General features: G+C 39.3%; 1 protein-coding gene and 2 pseudogenes across 1 annotated transcript in view; 1 reads left to right on the top strand and 2 right to left on the bottom strand.

Annotated features, from left to right (window-relative positions):
- The first annotated feature begins 6,929 nt into the window (after nucleotides 1-6,929).
- Nucleotides 6,930-7,811, top strand: LOC106733960 (40S ribosomal protein S18 pseudogene; annotated as a pseudogene).
- A 973-nt stretch (nucleotides 7,812-8,784) lies between these two features.
- PSMA1 (proteasome 20S subunit alpha 1) overlaps nucleotides 8,785-18,213 on the bottom strand; it is a 15,737-nt gene continuing 6,308 nt past the window's right edge. The window contains exons 6-10 of the mRNA XM_006142529.3: nucleotides 17,554-17,624; nucleotides 17,306-17,435; nucleotides 11,301-11,380; nucleotides 10,191-10,301; nucleotides 8,785-9,164 (exon numbers count right to left, since the gene is read on the bottom strand). Of these exons, the coding sequence (XP_006142591.1) occupies nucleotides 9,108-9,164; nucleotides 10,191-10,301; nucleotides 11,301-11,380; nucleotides 17,306-17,435; nucleotides 17,554-17,624 (449 nt within the window). The 3' untranslated portion in view covers nucleotides 8,785-9,107. The remainder of the gene's footprint in view (nucleotides 9,165-10,190; nucleotides 10,302-11,300; nucleotides 11,381-17,305; nucleotides 17,436-17,553; nucleotides 17,625-18,213) is intronic.
- On the bottom strand, nucleotides 11,940-14,439 carry LOC106734033 (FUN14 domain-containing protein 2 pseudogene; annotated as a pseudogene).

The following is an 18,213-nucleotide window of genomic DNA, read 5'->3' as shown; positions in this document are numbered from 1 at the left end:
ATTGGGAGTGCTTTCTCTCTCCCTCTCATGTAAGCACCCTCTAGCAAAAGACAGAAGGAAGAAAAGGTGCATTGGTGTTACTTCTGCTGTTCATTTAATAATGGCTTCTTTTGTGATCCTTTCTAGGAACTCAGTAAATGCAGGTTAAAAAAATTATATCTGGGAACCAGCAGTTAGCGTAATGGCTATGTCGCTGGACTCCCACGTAGTCGACCGCGGTTCGCGTCCTGGACCCGGTGGCTTAAAACACACCGGGCGCGTGTGCGTGCGTGCCCAGGATCCCGAGAGGAGAATGGAGAAGGGATTGTGGCGTGACCATCCCCACTGGGGGGTGATTTCTCGCTTTCTGTCTCTATGTCTCTCTCTGGTGAGCACACGCACCCTATAGCGAAAAAAAACTAAAAAAAAATATATCTAAGGAATCCTTGTGGGTGCTTTGCCAAGCTCCCTGTTTTACCACTTGCCATTGTCAGCCTTGTGTACATTCATTCATTCTTCAAAAACTTTTCGAGATAATTAGAGTGACATGAATACAGACCTCCTATATACTCTTCCTCTTGTTTCTCCCAATGGAAACATCTTGCATAATTGTAGCATACCAATTCCAGGAAATTTACAGTTATAATTCACCTGTCTTTATTTAACAGTTTTTGCACGCCCTCATTTTCATACTTAGACAGTTGTTCTAGACAATTCCATTTGTGTAGACTTGTGTGATTACCAACAGTCAAGACACAGAACAGTTTCACCAAGGACCCCTCATGCTGTCATTTCATAGTCACAATCTGTCCCAATTCCTACAATCACGAATTCATGCTTCAGTTTTGTAATTTTGTCATTTCAAAGATACTACACAAATAGACTTGTACATTGTAATCTTTTTTTGAGACAGATTTTTGTTATAGGGCACATGCACTCACCAAAGAGACAGAAAGTGAGAAATCATCTCCAGGTGGGTATGACCATGCCACAATCCTTCTTCTCCATTCTCCTGCCAGAGAGATTCGCATGGACACGCTCCTGGCATGTTTCCAGCAGCTAGGTCTGGGACTCAGACTGTGACTGGCCACATGGGAGTCCAGCGCCTTAACCACTATGCCACCTGCTGGTCCCTTCAATAATCTTTTGAATTTTTTTTTCACTCAGTATAATTCCCTTGGAATCAATCCAAGATAATTTTCTGTGTATTCATTTTTAATATACAACCTTTACAGACGCAGTTATCTGGTTTCCAAGCCTATTTGACTTACCAAAACAATCAGTCAGCATGAAATGAGGTCAAAAAGGTAGTAAAACTAGACTTAGCAGTAAGGAAATTGAACAGTTTAGAGCATAATGGTGTAGGACTAATCTTATCTACTTCTCTCACCCCAGAAATTCACTGTTACAGAATAAACTCTGAATTTTATCATGTCCCTGAGTCATTAAGGAAACCATTAAATGAAAAGGTGAGAAAATGTTGCACATTTTACATATTTCTCATTTTAGTTCTACACCTTGAAGTGCCATTGGCGGCATATGTATTGTTGCATATTAAATACAGAGCTTCCTCAGTCGGTTAAAAAGTTCCTAGATAGCTTTGCTAGTTCTTCCTGATTGGTAGTAAAGTAGACTTTCTGTTTTGGACTGTTCTCTTTTAGCATGTAATTATTTCATTTTGGTTTTTTTTCTTTTTGGAGAGGTTTTTGCTATAGGGCATGTGCACTCGCCAGAAAGACAGAGACAGAGAGATAGAAAGCGAGAAATCACCCCCCAGGAGAGATGGCCACACCGCAATCCCTTCTCCTCCATTCTCCTCTCAGGATCCTGGGCACGCACGCACACGCACCTGGCGTGAGTTTAAGCCACCTGGTCTGGGCCTCGAACCACGGTCGACTACATGGGAGTCCAGTGACATAGCCATTACACCAACTGCTGGTCCCTGGATGCTTTTTTTTTTTTTTAATTCATTTATTTATTTACATTTAACCACATCTTCAAAGTGTACATTTCTTTTTCCAGCACAAATACTATGCATGTCAAGTCAAGCCAAAGATATTACTCTCTAACTTATCAGCAAATAGCTTCTCATTTTTTTTTTTTATCAATTAGGCATACTTTTATTTTTTTCCTTCCCCTTCTCTCCCTTCCATACTAAACCTTTTTCCATATTTTATTGATTCACAAAATACGTTAAACTAAAAATATGGACAAAGCTAGAATCTAGTCACAAGTGTCCTATAATTTACTTCTAAAATATATTTTTTTTCTGAAGCTTTTTTAACTTAATTTACATAATTGACTTCTGAAATATATTTTTTCTGAAGCATTTTTTTAAACTTAATTTACATTCATTCCCTAAGCATTGTTATAGCATATAAAGTGATTTCCCATCCAGAATATACTGCATAAAGGCTTAATCATGCCTGCTATCATCAAAAATTTTCCATTTCTAGTTTATATATACACACACACACACACACACACACACACACACACACATATATCCCTATATCTGACCCTCTGTCCTTTCCCACCCTCTTCTCACACTATCTCTGGTGTCCATAGTTATCTTCCATTCCTTTCCTCCCCACATTGTATTGATCACACAGTTTCTTAAATAATCTAACTACTTTCAATAACAAGTTCACTAGGTAATTTCAAGAAAAGCAGTTTTAACTTAAATCAAAAACATGCTAAGGAACTTTGCTTAAAACTTAAAGCCAGGTAGGTACATGAACCTATGGATAGCTCAAGATAGGACACAAATCCTTAAAATGGGACAACAAAGACTAGAAGAAAATCAGCAATGTTTTAGTCAAAAGTCATAAAATTCTATTTCATCAAATCAGTCTCATGTACTTCTGTTGTTCGACTTTTTCTGATTAAATTCTCGGATATAATATTCCACTCCAGACTTGTCCCTATGATTAAGTTGGCCATTTTCTTAGTTTTTCAACTCTTATTTCTGTGTGTCTGTATTTAATTTTCCTGACATAGCACTCCCTTGAGAACTTCTTGCAGATCTGTGCTGGTAAATTCTTTCAGGTTTTGTGTATCTGACAATGTTCTTTTCTTCCCGTATGAAGGATAATCTTGCTGGGTACAGTATTCTTGGTTAAACTTGCTTTTCCCTTAACACTTTGAATATATTTTCCCATTCTTTCCTCGCTTGTATTGTTTCTGATGAGAGGTTTGCTGTTATCGTGATGGGATATCCTTTGTAGGTAACTTGATGTTTTTCTCTTGCCAATCTAGTATCTTGTCTTTGTGGTTTTGCTCAATCTGGCTATAATGTGTCTTGGAGAAGATCTTCTTGGCTTGATTCTATTTGGGGTCCTTTGTATTTCTTGGGCCTGGATCTTTGAGTGCCTCTCTAGGTTTGGAAAGTTTTCTTGCAGGATTTCATGGAATAGATTATCAATGCCCTTATGAGTCTCTGCCTTCTGGCAAACCAATTATCCATATGTTTGGATGTTTGATAGTATCTAGTATTTCTCGTATATTATTCTCATTTTTGGAGGCCATTTTCTCAGTCTCTGTGGTGGATTTTTTTAGGCCAGCAATTTTCTCTTCTACATCTGAGATTCTATTTTCTGTATGATCTAGTCTGCTTTTAATACTTTCAAGGGAGATTTTGACTTCCTGTATTACAGCCTTCATCTCTAACAGTTCCATTTGATTGCAATTCCTCTTTTAGATCTTGGAAGAATTTCCTCACCTCCTGGAACTCCTCAGCTCCTTTCTCTTCTGCAGTTCATTATCTCTCTTCTCTTCCATCTCTGTTAGCTCTGCCATTATAAATGTTCTAAATTCTTTATCAGACGTGTCCATGATTTCCATTGAACTGTCTGTGGATGAAGAGGAGTTATCTTTTCCCTTGGAAGAGAGGTATCTTCTTGCTTTCCCATATTTCTTGTGGCCCTGCAGTGATTTCTAGTCATCTGACGGATGGCGTGTTTCTTCCTAATTCCTGAAGTTCAATCTGAACGTTCAGGAGTGAGCAGGAAGAGGTGATCTGGAATCTCTTTGCCATTCTGTTGTGATCGCTTTGTGCAGCAGATTCAGTAGATATTGAGGAATATGTTAATATGCTAGCCCTAATAGTATTTAGATGTTTGGCTATAGTTCCCTTAGATCCGTCACTCAAATTTGTGGGCTGGAGGCTGAATTATCAGTAGGAAATCTTCATTTCTCTTTTACCCTGAAATCACTACTGGATGCTTTTTAATTATAAATTATTTCAGAGCAAAGACCTTGATGTCAACAACCATAAAAAATTCAGAATTCTAGGAAATTAAGCCCTAGAGAAAAGGGACTTGCCAAATAATGTAATGGTCAAAAACAAGCACTTGGACTAGAACCTGAACCTTGTTGTCTACTTGACTACCTTCATTTCTTTACAATTGTACAGAGATGCTAAATAAATTCAAGGTAAACTGAGTAGTAAATCAAGATGATAAAACTTTATAAGACATTATAGCTTCACTATAATTATTCAACACAGGTTAAATGGAATAACTAAGAATGACAGACTAGAAAAAACATGAAAAAGTACCATAATGTACACTGTATATACAGTGGGGCTGAGTCTTACTGGGGTGAGGGAGACTTAAAGTTCTAAAGTCATAATATAAAATTACAAAATCATTTTTTTGAATTCCTGTTTCCGTTTTATCCAGCAAGCAACAAGGAGTCTTCTAAAAGTTCCATCAAAAATGTGTAGTTTGAAACTATGCATGGATTTCAAAATTCTTTTACGCCAATACAAACACATACTTTTGATTCCATTTTTCCATGAACTTCTGAACCCCCTTTGTATCTTCCTTGAAGGTGCCTCCTCTTCCCCTCCCAAGTAGTTCAAGTATACTGCACAGCACTCTATTCTTCATGAGACCACAACCATCACTACTTTGTTTTCCTGGGAACACCAGTGGGCAATTTCCATTCTTCCCCTATTAGGATCAGAGAAGAAAATCACAAGGAAAAGTCTCCACAGGAATGAGTGTCAGGGTAGGTAAATCTGAACTGGAATCGAACTCCTGGATGTTCAGTGTGAACAAGTCTGAGAGTTAAAAATTATAGGAGGACCTGACAATAGGGAGTCCCCACACTTTTGTGAGCTTTACCTCAAAAAGTTTCCAAAACCATTTATTAAAAAAGAATGACTAAAACTGCCCTCATAGTTGTCTGGCCCTGTAGTGCAGTGGTTAAGGGAGTCAGATCCCCCATAGCCAACTATGGTTCAAAATCCAGCCCGTGATAAGTGCATGCGTGTGGTTATCCAAAGTCTGGACAGGATAGAAAAATGAAGGGATTGTGGCATGATCAGGCTCCACTGAACAGGGAGATTCTTTTTCTCACTTGTCTCTTTCTCTGGCAAGTGCCCTCTGGCAATTAAAAAATTGTACCCAAAATTATACCCAGATCACTGTCTTTTAGCTGAATACCAGTTAACTAGTTATTTATATTTAAGGAACAGATACAAAAATAGGGATACACACATGCAGTATCTTTATCATCAAACGATAGAATCATTCAGCAGACAGAGGCTCACCTAATGAAAGATGAGAGGAAAACAAGGCCTGCCTAGGCAAAGGGCAGATTATTAAATATCTCACTTATGCTCCCTCCTGTTTGGGAGCATGTTGTGAAGGCAGGCAGGAGATCCTTTGTTCACGGTTGTGTGTGAATTACATGTGCCTGATTTAACTCCATTGCTGCTTAAATAGCCACATGATACTTACGGCCTACTCTCAAGCGTAAATGGCACATTCTTGAGGTTACTTGTAGAGTAGAGACTGACATCTACCACATTCCAGTACTTAGTCGGAGGCTGTCAGTTTCTTTTACTACTCTTCCTTTTTTTTTTTTTTTGAGAGGTTTTTACTATAGGGTGCGTGCACTCATCAGAAAGACAGAGAGACAGAAAGCAAGAAATCACCCCCCAGGGGGATGGCCACACCACAATCCCTTCTCCTCCATTCTCCTCTCGGGATCTTGGGCATGCATGCACACGTGCCCGGCATGAGTTTAAGTCACTGGGTCTGGGACTTGAACTGTGGTCGACTACGTGGGAGTCCAGCGACATAGCCATTACACTAACTGCTGGTCCCACCACTCTTTCTTAAATATATTAGAGACAATTTAAACCTATTATGGTTTTTCAGGTTTTGGGAAAGCTGGGGAAAAAAATTAAACTAACATTTTATGAATTTTAGTGTTGACATAATATTTCCACAAAAATCCACCTTTTAAACTCTAATACTAATTCTCCAAAAGGTTTTCTTAAAATTGGGCTAAACAATTTGCCTAAAACAAATAGCAGGTAACTTGTAGCATTAGGTATAAAATCTGGTTTACCATCTACAGATTACCTCTCCTTTCTAGAAAGGTCTATCTCAGAAAACTAAACCCCTATAGGCTTCATAGTAGTATAATTTTGGATAAGTGGTTGTCTTTTAAAATCAGATTTCCCTAATTTCATTTTGCATGGTCTAAGATAAAAATTGTTATGAAATGTCAGAGTACATAGCCCTTAAAATTTCTCTTTTGAGGGGGCCATTAGGTGGCATGGTGGTTAAGGCACCGGATTCCCTACATGGCTGACTGCAGTTTGAGTCTTGGAACGGGTGGCTTGAAAAATCACAACAAATAAATACATAAATAAATGTTTAAAATAAAATTTCCTTTTTGATATGTTTGTACATTACTACAGAGACTAGAGCTATAACTACTGCCATCTGGTGGTTGGACAGAATAAAGATTCCTGTTAATAATGCTTATTTTGTTGAGAAGTGGTAGTTTCTTAGGTTTTAATTAGAATCTCTAGGGTTGATCCCTGAACTTTGAATTCTAAACCCAAGTTACCACAGATTCTCATGCAGTCAGTCTATTCACTGAAGAACTATTAAAAAGCTGTGGTCACTTTCCAACATAGGCTGGGCAGAATGGCTCCCGCAAAGAAGAGTGGCAAGAAGAGCCATTCTGCCATTGATGAGGTGGTGACCCAGGAATACACCATCAACATTCACAAACACATCCATGGTGTGGGGTTCAAGAAACGTGCCCCTCAGGCACTCAAAGAAATCTGGAAATTTGCCATGAAGGAGATGGGAGACTCTAGATGTGCGCATTGATACCAGGCTCAACAGAGCTGTCTGGCCAAAGGAATAAGGAACGTCCCATATCGAATCTGTGTGCAGTTGTCCAGAAAACATAAGGAGGATGAGACTCACCAACAAGCTCTACACTCTGGTGACCTATGTACCTGCTACCACTTAAAAAAAACCTACAATTAATCAATGTGGATGAAAACTAACTGCTGGTTTTCAGATAAAGTTATAAAACCAGTATAAAAAAAAGAGCTGTGATAGACAAGTTATTTTTTCCTCCTCACTACAAATAAAGCAATTTGGGCTAGCTGGTTACATGGTGGATGAGGGGGCTGGATCCAACATCGATGGGCGGCGGAAAACAGCCTTTGCCGTCACTGCCACTCAGAGTATGGGGCGGAGATATGCTCATGTGTGTCGAGGACAGCAGGCATGGGACTCACCAAGAGGTCACGAGTGCTCACTGAGGAGGAGGTGGGACGTGAGATCACTATTATGCAGAATCCACACCAGTACAAGATCCCAGATTGGTTCTTGAACAAGCAGAAAGATGTAAATAGTGGAAAATACAGCCAGGTCCTGGCCAATAGTCTGGACAACAAGCCGCGTAAAGGCCTGGAGAGACTGAAGAAGATATGCGCCAATAGAAGGCTGTGCCAGCACACTAAGACAAAAGGCCGTCGTGGCTGTACCACGGGTGTGTCCAAGAAGAAATAAGTCTGTAGGCCTTGTCTGTTAATAGTTTATATACTTAAAAAAACAAACAAACAAAAAAAACGCTGGGCATGTATGTATACAGCCCCAAATATCCCAAGAGAATAGAAAAGGGACTGCAGCATGGTCATTCCACTAGGAGGTAACTTCTCACTTTCTCTGTTGAGCATATATGCCCTATAGTGAAATTAAATAAATACAAAGCAATTTAATTTGGCAAACATGGCAAGTGACCAGTTATAATCTCACACTATTATTTACCATTGAAGCTACTTAAGAAACAAAAATCTAGGGGGCTGGCAGGTGGCATGGTGGTTAAGTGTGCTGAACTCCCACATGATTGACCATGGTTTGATTCCCAGTCCTGGTGGCTTGCCTTCTTGCTTTCTTTCTCTGTCTCTCACTCCCCTCTCTGGTTAAGATAAATAAAGTTAAGGGACCAGTAGTTAGTGTAAAGGCTATGTTGTTGGACTCCCACGTAGTCGACCATGGTTCGCGTCCCGGACCCGGTGGCTTAAACTCATGCCGGGCGTGTGTGCGTACGTGCCCAAGATCCCGAGAGGAGAAGGAGAAGAAGGGATTGTGGCGTGGCCATTCCCCCGGGGGGTGATTTCTCGCTCTCTGTCTCTCTGTCTGTCTGGCGAGCGCACGTGCCCTATAACAAAAACCTCTCCAAAAAAAAAAAAAGATAAATAAAGTTAAATAAAATAATTCTTAAAAAAACACACACACACACAAATCCAGCCATGGTGGTAGAGGTGGTAGTGCTGTTATATACTAGAGCCACATGTGAAGGGGTGGGGTTCAAATCCCCAGATTGGGGTACATCTGAAGACAATGGGTGTACTTGTGATACCGACTAGAAGGCTAGGGACTTGGGGGAGGCAGGGAGGAATTGCTGTATGTTAATACCCTATCAGGGGTCCCTGTCTCTCTTTCTTGCTCATGAAATAAACACTTAAAAACAAAACCTTGGTATACCAGAGGTGAAACATTTTTATTTCACGGTAGTCTTTAAAATTGTAAAGACACTATTTTCTTCGTATAAAAACATTAGTACAGATAGCTATACTTTCTAGAAAATGATTATATAGATCCTTTCAAAGAAAAATGCTCTCCATTATAGCTCCATGGTGAGGTTGCTTGGAAAAAACCCACATCTCAACTGATTCCTACAACACACTATTCTAGCACTCTGTATCTTTTGGTTCGAAGTATAGATTACTATCATTAGCACTGTAATCATATGTTCCTGCTTTCTTACATGTTTGATAATACACATATAGACAGGTTGATCACTTAATGTTCCATTGGTTCATCAGCCTTTTCTGCAGGTTCATCAGCAGGCTGGGCAGGCTTAAGAGGGAAAGAAAAGAGAACATGGGTAAAATGAGCACTTGGTCGACATACATGTCTAATCACAAACATTACATTTTAAAAGAATTAATGAGGAAAAAGTGGTTACGAGACATTTTGGATATTCAACTTCAGTTTGTTGTGCGTTAAAGTTTCTGAACAAAGGTGTTTTAAAATACACAAAATTTCAGGCCAGCAGGTGGTGTGGTGGTTAAGGGTGCTGGGCTCCCACGTGGCCAACCACAGTTTGAGTCCTGGACCTGGTAGCTTGCTTTCTCACTTTCCCTCTCTCCCTCTCTCTCTCTTACGTATTTTGTCCTTCTCTGGTCAAATTACAATAAATAAGTACATAAATAAATAAATAAATAAATAAAGTTACATAAAATAATTCTTCCCGAAAATAAGTAAAACACACAAAATTTCAGCTTGGGAAACCCAATCATCATTTAACAATTCTGTTTTATTGTACTTTGTCCTACTCAAGAGTAAAAGCTTTCCTTATATTCCACCTCCCTACCTCTTAAAGAGTACCAAGGACATCCTTTTTAAGTGGAGAAACATTCATACTGGAGAAGAAATTTCTGTACCAGATATTTGGCCCAGTCAGCCTAGCAGAGGTCTCAGCCTCCCAGCTGCCCCTCTGAGATACCTTAGAGGTCTGAGTATTAGGATGCTCCAGCTCTACCCTATATTTGATTGTGACATTTGAGAGACCCCTAAGTGAGACCAGAAAGAGAACCATCTACTTGAGCCCCGGACAGTCACAGATTTGAGAGGTAAGGTTTGCTGTTTTAAGCCTTTAAGTTTTGGGGTACTTTAAGTACATGGTAATAGATAACCGAACAACTCTTTTCCCTTTTTGTGTTCATAGAGATCACTGCCCTCTCAATATTTTACTTTACTTGGTTCTTAATTTTCCTATTGCAATGTAAATTATGGGCTTAATTCAGTAGTTAAAGGCAAAACCGGTAGATTTACACAGTTATGGTAGGAATAGTGCCTCTTACACCAGGACAGGCTATATACCTGTGCCTTTCTCTGTGGTCTTTCTTCAAGGCCCTCCAGGAAGGGAGACACATCATCGTCATCGTAGATTGTAAACTCCAAGTCTTTACCAACAATTCCAATGGAAACATTCTGATAAAATAAGAAATAATAAAAAAAGAGAATTTAAATGGGAAAGATATATATGATGTTAGGTTAAAAAGACAGAATAAAAATGGACAAGGGGGGGTCTTCAAAAAGTTCAGGGTAAAAAGAGATGTATATAAAAAACAATGCATGGATTTCAATGTTTTTTTTTTGTACCCCAGAAAAACTTGTACTTTAATTACATTTTCCACAAATTTTCTGAAGTCTCCTCACACATGACATTTGAATTAAGACTTTTGAAACTACTTATGTTCAGAGAAAAAAAGAGAAAAAGAAACAAGTAGGCCCTTGTCATTTGCAGACTTATTAACATGAGTAATTCCAAAGGCCAATGTCATCTAAACTCTTAAAGATTATGCAGGCTATAAAATCTTCACATTGCTATCAAATTATCCAGTCACTATAACAAAATGGCTTATAATGCTAACTTGTCTCACTTTAGTGAATGATCATTAAGCTCGTGTAGGCCTTAGTTCTGGAGTGTACTGTACCCATTACTACATCACTCACTCTCTCCCTTTCTTAGATAGCTACTTTTAATATGTTCCCTTTTTGCAGCTAAACACTATGTTCCTTTTTCATTGAGAAAATATAAGCAGCTGAAAGAGAACTTTCACAAGATTGCACTATATCCACTCTTTTCTCTGTGCTATGCCCCTAGATTCTCTCCCTTCCCGTTATTATGGATGAATAGTCCAACATCCTAAGACCAACCCTTCCACACATGTACTGTTAAAGGATAGTGCTCCTGCAGCTTTCCCTTACATTGCGCCCACAAAACGCTTTCCATTAAAGTCGAATACCCTAACACGTTAGCTTCCTTGCTTTGAATACTAGGCCTGGCCTCACCTCAGGGCCTTTGCGCTTGTATTTCCCTAGAATAATTTATATATATGCCCTCCTCTATTACTCACATTTATGCAATGAAGACTTAAACTGTATACAAGAAAGACTTAAATGGTAATATTTGGAAAACATATTTACCTTTGTAGTTAGGTCCTGCTCTGCAGGAAGAGTCTCTCTTAAGGCACGCAGACCATGTTTAACCAGTTCATTCAAATTACCTATATATAAAAAGTTAACAATTATTTTTCTTTCTTTTTTTTTTTAAGTTCAACACTAGTAGTTTTAATTTTCAAAATCAATACATCATTCCAAAGATAGGTAAAAGGCAACCATTTAAAATGTATGGCCTTAGAAACACATACTTCACAAGAGATAATATACAAGTTAAAATTTCCATGTAAACTAACTTACAATACATGTTTGTATATTAGATAAATACTCAGCACCCATTAAGTGCTAAGCCCTGTGAGTATGAGGACACTTCAAAGAGTTTGTGGGAAATAAAATTAAAGTCTATTTATTTTGATGCAAAAGTATTTGAAATCCATGCAGTTTCTTTCACAATACACATTTTCCATGAGTTTATCCAATTGCCAGAGTATGCATGTGTGTGTACGTGCCAGACAGAGAGGGAGGGAGAGAGCACCTCAAACAGGGTGTGGTTATGCTGTAATCCCTTCTCCTCCATTTCCCCATCCTGTCAAGATTTGGGGCATGCATACACATGAGTCTAGCATGTTCTTCAAGCTGCTGGGGCCAAGACTCTTAATGACAGCTGGCCACGTGGAATCCAACTTCCTTATCTCCTAGGCCATGGGGCTGGCCTTTCATGAACTTATTGAAGGCCCTACATATAACTGTGAAGAAGACAAAAGCCTTGCCCTCTGGAAGCTGATAATCTAGCTGGGGTTGTGGACATGATAACAGGTCATTAAAGTAAAATGAGCTAAGATTCTAAGTACGTGTGTATATAAAAACTTCTATTTTAAAGAATCATTCTAAGAGTTGAGGTCATCATGAGACAGCAGATCATACTTGATGGAAATAATTTATTTCAAGATAGTGCTATCACTATCTTTCTCAATTCTGAATACCTAGAATGCTACTTAAAAATTCTGACTTAAATGTATTTCATTCTAACGGGGTCTTCAAAAAGTCCATGGGAAAGATGTATTATGAAGTAACTATGTATGGATTTCGTATCTTTTTTGGGTTCCAAAATAAACTTGTAGTTTAACCCCTTTTTCCAGGAACTTTTTGAAGTCCTTTCACAGAATTGGTACAGAGGCAGTATGGCTACCCCTAAGGTTTTGACAAGAAGTGGAGAATACTTCACATTTCAAAGCTTAAAACCGTTTTTATGAAATAAAAATCCAAGAGCTTCTTTGCTTGCCTGCCTACATCACTTGTATTACTATAAACACACCCTTCGAAAAAGACCTTTATGATAGAAAACATTACTGGACAACATCTTTGCACCCCTAAGTGACTCATAAAGTCTGACAATCCAACATGGTATTTCTAATGTTGGTTTCCCTAACGACTCCCCCACAAATACAATGTCTTTCACACAAGTGTGTTCTACGTTGTTAACTGCAGTATTTACCTGCCTTTTTTTGTTGGGATAATCATAGCAGGAATAAATAGCTTTGTGTAATCTAAAACCAAACTGAAAAAGAAAGACACCAAGATACCAAAATTGTTGATACTTAAAGGTAAATGTATTACGTTCCTTTCTAAGCAGCACACAAAAGTTATCTATGTGTTCCTTTCTCATTCATCTTCCATGGCGAGCCTATCTTGCAATGTGTTCTGGAAAGTGTCTCATGTAGGAGGGAAAGGAACATTCTTGCTGACCTACAGACTGGCCATGTAGGGAATGTACTAGGAGGAGAGCTACCATCTACTGTCTCTTCCACTGCTGTCAAACTCAGGGTAGGACTGCATTAACTTGTACAAAATGATGTCTACAGAAGCCATTCAGATTTGCCACGGCAAGGAGGAAGGCACGGGAGAAGAGGAAGAGTGACTCAATGTCCTATAATGGAGTATAGAGACTACTGGCTGGGAAAACCAGGAACAATGGAAGTAGAGTCATCTTCCTTAGGATGTCATGCCAAGCAGAAAGCCTCCGAAAAATCCCCTAGTCACTAAAACATTCTTCTTCACAAATGGCACCACCTCTTCAGCCTTGCTCTTGACCTCTGTAGGTATCTGGTTGCTCTTACGGATCTTCAGCTGTCTTCATGTCCTTCTCCACTCGTTGTCAGTCCACTTTGATATGCCCAGTATGGTTTGCAAGGTGAAGAAAAAATCCACCTCCTACAGGAGTTGCAGCCAACTTCCCAACTTTCTGGAATAAGAAACCCGTGCACCATCCAGGGACGTCTCCAATTAACAGCTGGGTGGCCACACTATTTTTTAGCTGAGGGCCCAGATTCCTGCCCAAATAGCCTATGCGACCATGGCTGCTTTTTAGCAAATTCTGTGAGGTCCAGCAACTCAAAATTTCCCTCAAAGTTTCTTGAATGGATACGGCCATTTTGGCGAGCTTGTCTCATGAGGACACCCGTAGGGGGTACATGTGGTAGAACGCCAGGTGCATGCCGCCAGCTGGCTTCCGACACATGGGGCAGATGTTTTCATTTCCACGGCGGGCACGGAAGTGGGTGGGCATGGTGTGCTGGCTGCTCATCAACAATTATTTCTTAATTTCATTTTCATGTGAAACTTTTTATTTATCAAGTCTACAGTCTGAAATTGTAGTTTTAGTTACACACAAAAGGTATCATAGCCAGATAGTAATATAATCTTCTAATAGCAATCAGTAATATCACTATTACCTTATTTAATGAGAAGACTCATGGCTTTTGTCATGAAGTTTGACCTTTTCTTGAGCTAGGTTAAATAAAAATCCTGATTCACAAATGATACAACTCAAAGTTTTACAGAATGTGTTAAATGGAATGCTGGCCGCTTTACATCCTCTTTATAAAAGGAATCTCCAACTCATTCTATATGGCTAGCATTATCTGATACCTAAACCAGTCAAAGGCATCATAAGAAAACTATAGACCAAAAGCCTTTATAAATAGACACAAAAATCCTTAATAAAATAATATAACTGGATTCAGCAAAATATAGAAAAGATTACACATCATGATCAAGTAGGATACATCCTAGGAATTCAAACCTGGTTTAAGATCTCAAAGTTGGACCAGCAGTTGGTGTAATGGCTATGTTGCTTGACTCCCATGTAGTTGACCACGGTTCCAGTTCTGGACCTGGTGGCTTAAACTCCTGCTGGGTGCATGTGCATGCGTGCCCAAGATCCCAAGAGGAGAATGGAGAAGAAGGGACTGCAGCGTGGCCATCCCCCTGGGGGTGATTTTTTGCTTTCTGTTTCTCTGTCTCTCTCTGTCTTTGTGGTGAGCGCATGCGCCCCACAGCAAAAACCTCTCCAAAAAAAAAAAAAAAACCAAAAGAAATATCTCAAAGTCAGTGTAACACCACATGGATAGAATGAAGGAAAAATCTGCAGGAACACTTCAAAAGAGTATAAAAACCACATGATATAGCCACAGACCCCTGCATAATAAGAAATTCAACAAACTGAAATGTAATCGAAGGAAACCTCCTTAACCTGATAAGGTTAAAACCCACAGTTAACATCATACTTTGTTAAAAATAGAATATATGGGACCAGCAGTTGGCATAATGGCTATGTTGCCGGACTCCCATGTAGTCCACTGCGGTTTGAGTCCCAGACCCGGCGACTTAAACTCATGCCAGGCATGTATGTGTGCATGCCCAAGATCCCAAGAGGCAAATGGAGGAGAAGGGATTGCGGTGTGGCCATCCCCCCCCGAGGGGGTGATTTCTCACTTTCTCTCTGTCTCTGACTTTCTGGTGTGCTCATGTGCCCTATAGCAAAAACCTCTCCAAAATAAATAAATAAATAAATAAAAACAAATAAATAAATAAAAGTAGAATTTATTTAATTTGATTTATTATTACTCTTCTTCTTTTTAAAAAATTTTCTACGGGGCACATGCACTCACTAGAGAGCAGGAAAGATAGAGAGAGAGAAAAAAAGTAGAAAGTAAGAAAGTGGGATGCTACGTCGAGAACTCAAATTGCAGTCATCCACATGTAAATCTAGCACCTTAACCACCAAGCCACCTGCTGATCTTGCTATCATCATACTTAATAGTGAATAACTGAAACGTTTTCCCTTAAGATCAGAAACAAAACATACATCTGCTCTTATCATTATTACTCACTATACTGGAGATTCTAGCCAGGGCAATTAAGTAAGACAAAGTAATAAAAGGCATCCAGATTGGAAAGGAAAGTATAAAAATATCTCTATTCCCAGATGTATCTGCTTTTCCTCCAGAAAATACAATAATGTCGTAAAGAAAACAGGTACAATGATGAAATGCTAAAGCCCTGACACTAGCCCTCCTTCCAATGTGAAGCAAAGCACTCGAAACCTGCCCTATCATCACACCTTACAGCTTACCTTCCTTCCTCTGCAAAATGCTACCTGCATTCTTTTTTTTAAGAGAGATTTTTGATATAGAGCATGTGTTCTTGCCGGAGAGCCAGAGAGACAGAAAGCAAGAAATCACCTACCAGGGGTGAATCTGCAATCCCTTCTCCTCTTGGGATTTTGGGCATGCACACACACATACCCAGTGTGAGTTTTAAGTTGCTGTGTTGGGGACTCGAGAACCATGGTTGATTATGTGGAAGTCCAGCGACATAACCATTACACCATCTGCTAGTCCCACTACCTGCCTTTTAACTTGTAGTTCATGAACTATGTAATGCTGATATGTCTATGTGTCTTAAAATGAAAACTAAACATTGTGGGACCAGCAGTTAGTGTAATGGCTATGTCACTGGACTGTCACGTAGTAGACCACAGTTCGAGTCCTGGACCTGGTGGCTTAAAACTCATGCCGGGTGCATGTGCGTGCGTGCCCAAGATCCCGAGAGGAGAATGGAGAAGGGACTGCAGCATGGCGATCCCCCTTGGGGGGTGATTTCTTGCTTTCTGTCTCTGTCTGTCTGGCAAGCGCACATGCCCTATAGCAAAAAAACTCTCCAAAAAAAAAGAAAAGAAAAGGGAACTAAATATTGTAAACAGAATGTATAATTGGCAGTTAGTAGAGTGGTTCTCAACTCTGGCTGGGGCATATTTCAGACCAAATGAATCAAAAGTTTTCAAGGTTGGGGACAATTTTAGGTTTTATAAAACTTCTGTGATTCAAACTGCTATGGACATTAGAAAGAGTAAAAACTAGCACGTGTGACAGAGAAAAATAAACCCTTCATGAGCACAATTTTTAAAATTTGCTCTAGAGTCTATGTACATGGGACAGAGACAAAGAGAAAAGGAAAGCGAGAAAGCACCCTTGGGGGGATGGCAACATCATAATCCCTTCCCCTACATTATCCTCTTGGGATTTAGGGCATGCAAACAAATGGGCCAGTTTTTTGTTTTTTTCAAATTGTGAGGCCTGGAACTTGAACCATGTAGTTAAACATGTAGGAGCCAGCTGCCTTAACCACCATACTACTGGCTGGCTCCATGGGCTTAATTTAAACAAAAGTTCTTTCTGATAGTTATTTATTTGAATGATCTATTTAATTTTATTTATTATTACTATTATCTTTTTTTAAAAGAATCATTTTATTTTTAATTTAACTTTATTGATTTACTTTAATTTGACCAGAGAAGGAGAGAGAAACAGAGAGAGAGAAAGCAAGAAAACAAGCTGCTGTGCCCAGGATTGAACTGCGGTCAGCCATGTGGGAGTCCAGCACCCACACACACCATGCCACCTGCAGGTTCCATTACTATTGTCTTTTAATTTGCTATAGGGCACATGTGTTCACCAGAGACAGAGAGAGAGAGAGAGAGAGAGAGAGAGAGACAAAGACACACACACAGAGAAAGAAAGAGAAAGCAAGCCATCAAGTTTGAGACTTGAACCGTGGTTGGCTGTGTGGGAGTCCAGCACCTTAACCAACATACCACCTATTGGCCCTGATAGTTTTTATTTAAGATAGTGTTTATCCATTATATATAGACAAGAGGAAGAAAAAGAAAAACAAGGTTATCTATTACTTACAGTCCATAAACTCAGACATATGTCTTTCCAAGTAAGTACGAGCTGACTGAGAACGAGCTCCAATGGACATGGCTCTGCAGTCAAAATAGTTGGCAGATGGACAAGTTTGGAAAATGTGAGGGCCCATATCCTAAAAAAAAAAGAAAGAAAACACCACATAATTCTTGATTTCTGTTGAACAAAAAATTACAAAAATTGTTAGTTAGTTTTAAAGAATCATTGACTATAACAATACTCTATGAACTTACATCATAACCAGCAATGAGCAGCCCAACACCATACGGTCTCCGGCCATATCGTTGTGTTGGTATCTGGGTTTCTTAAACTAGTAAAAGAGCTTATTTACCAAGGAATGAAATACTATCTTTATTTTAAAATTAAACATTTCCAACTTCTGACTTCTTCCTTAATTGTTGTATCTCTCAGCGCAGAAAAAATAAAATAAAACAGAACAGTGGAATAATGTGGCAACATGTTTGACTTTCTACCAAACCCAAGAATGAATGCTAGCAAAATGATCTTTTTCCATGTAGAACCTCATTTGTTTTGGGTAAAAAGGGCCCAGGACTTATAGAACAGCTAGAAACAATAAGAAACTTCAAAATGATTCTTTAATTCTAAAAATGCTGCTTGGTGGGACCAGCATCTGGCGTGGTAGTTAAGGTCCTAGACTCACACAGGTCCAACTGCAGTTCAGGTCCTAGAACTAGCGATTTGAAAACCATGCCAGGTGTGTATGCACGCATGCCATGAATCCTTGGAGAAGGACAGCAATGTGGCCATCCCCCAGGGGGGTGATTTTTCACTTTCTTTCTGTCTTTCTCTGCCTCTCTCCAGTGAGTGCATGTACCCTTTGGCAAAATCCTAAAAAAAAAAAAAAAAAAAAAAAAAACCTTGGACACTTTTTT

The sequence above is a fragment of the Tupaia chinensis genome, unplaced genomic scaffold (assembly GCF_000334495.1).
Source record: "Tupaia chinensis unplaced genomic scaffold, TupChi_1.0 Scaffold000077_1, whole genome shotgun sequence".
In the NCBI taxonomy this organism is placed as follows: domain Eukaryota; kingdom Metazoa; phylum Chordata; class Mammalia; order Scandentia; family Tupaiidae; genus Tupaia; species Tupaia belangeri.
The sequence above is the reverse complement of the archived record's forward strand: the minus strand, read 5'-3'. Positions and strand labels throughout refer to the sequence as shown.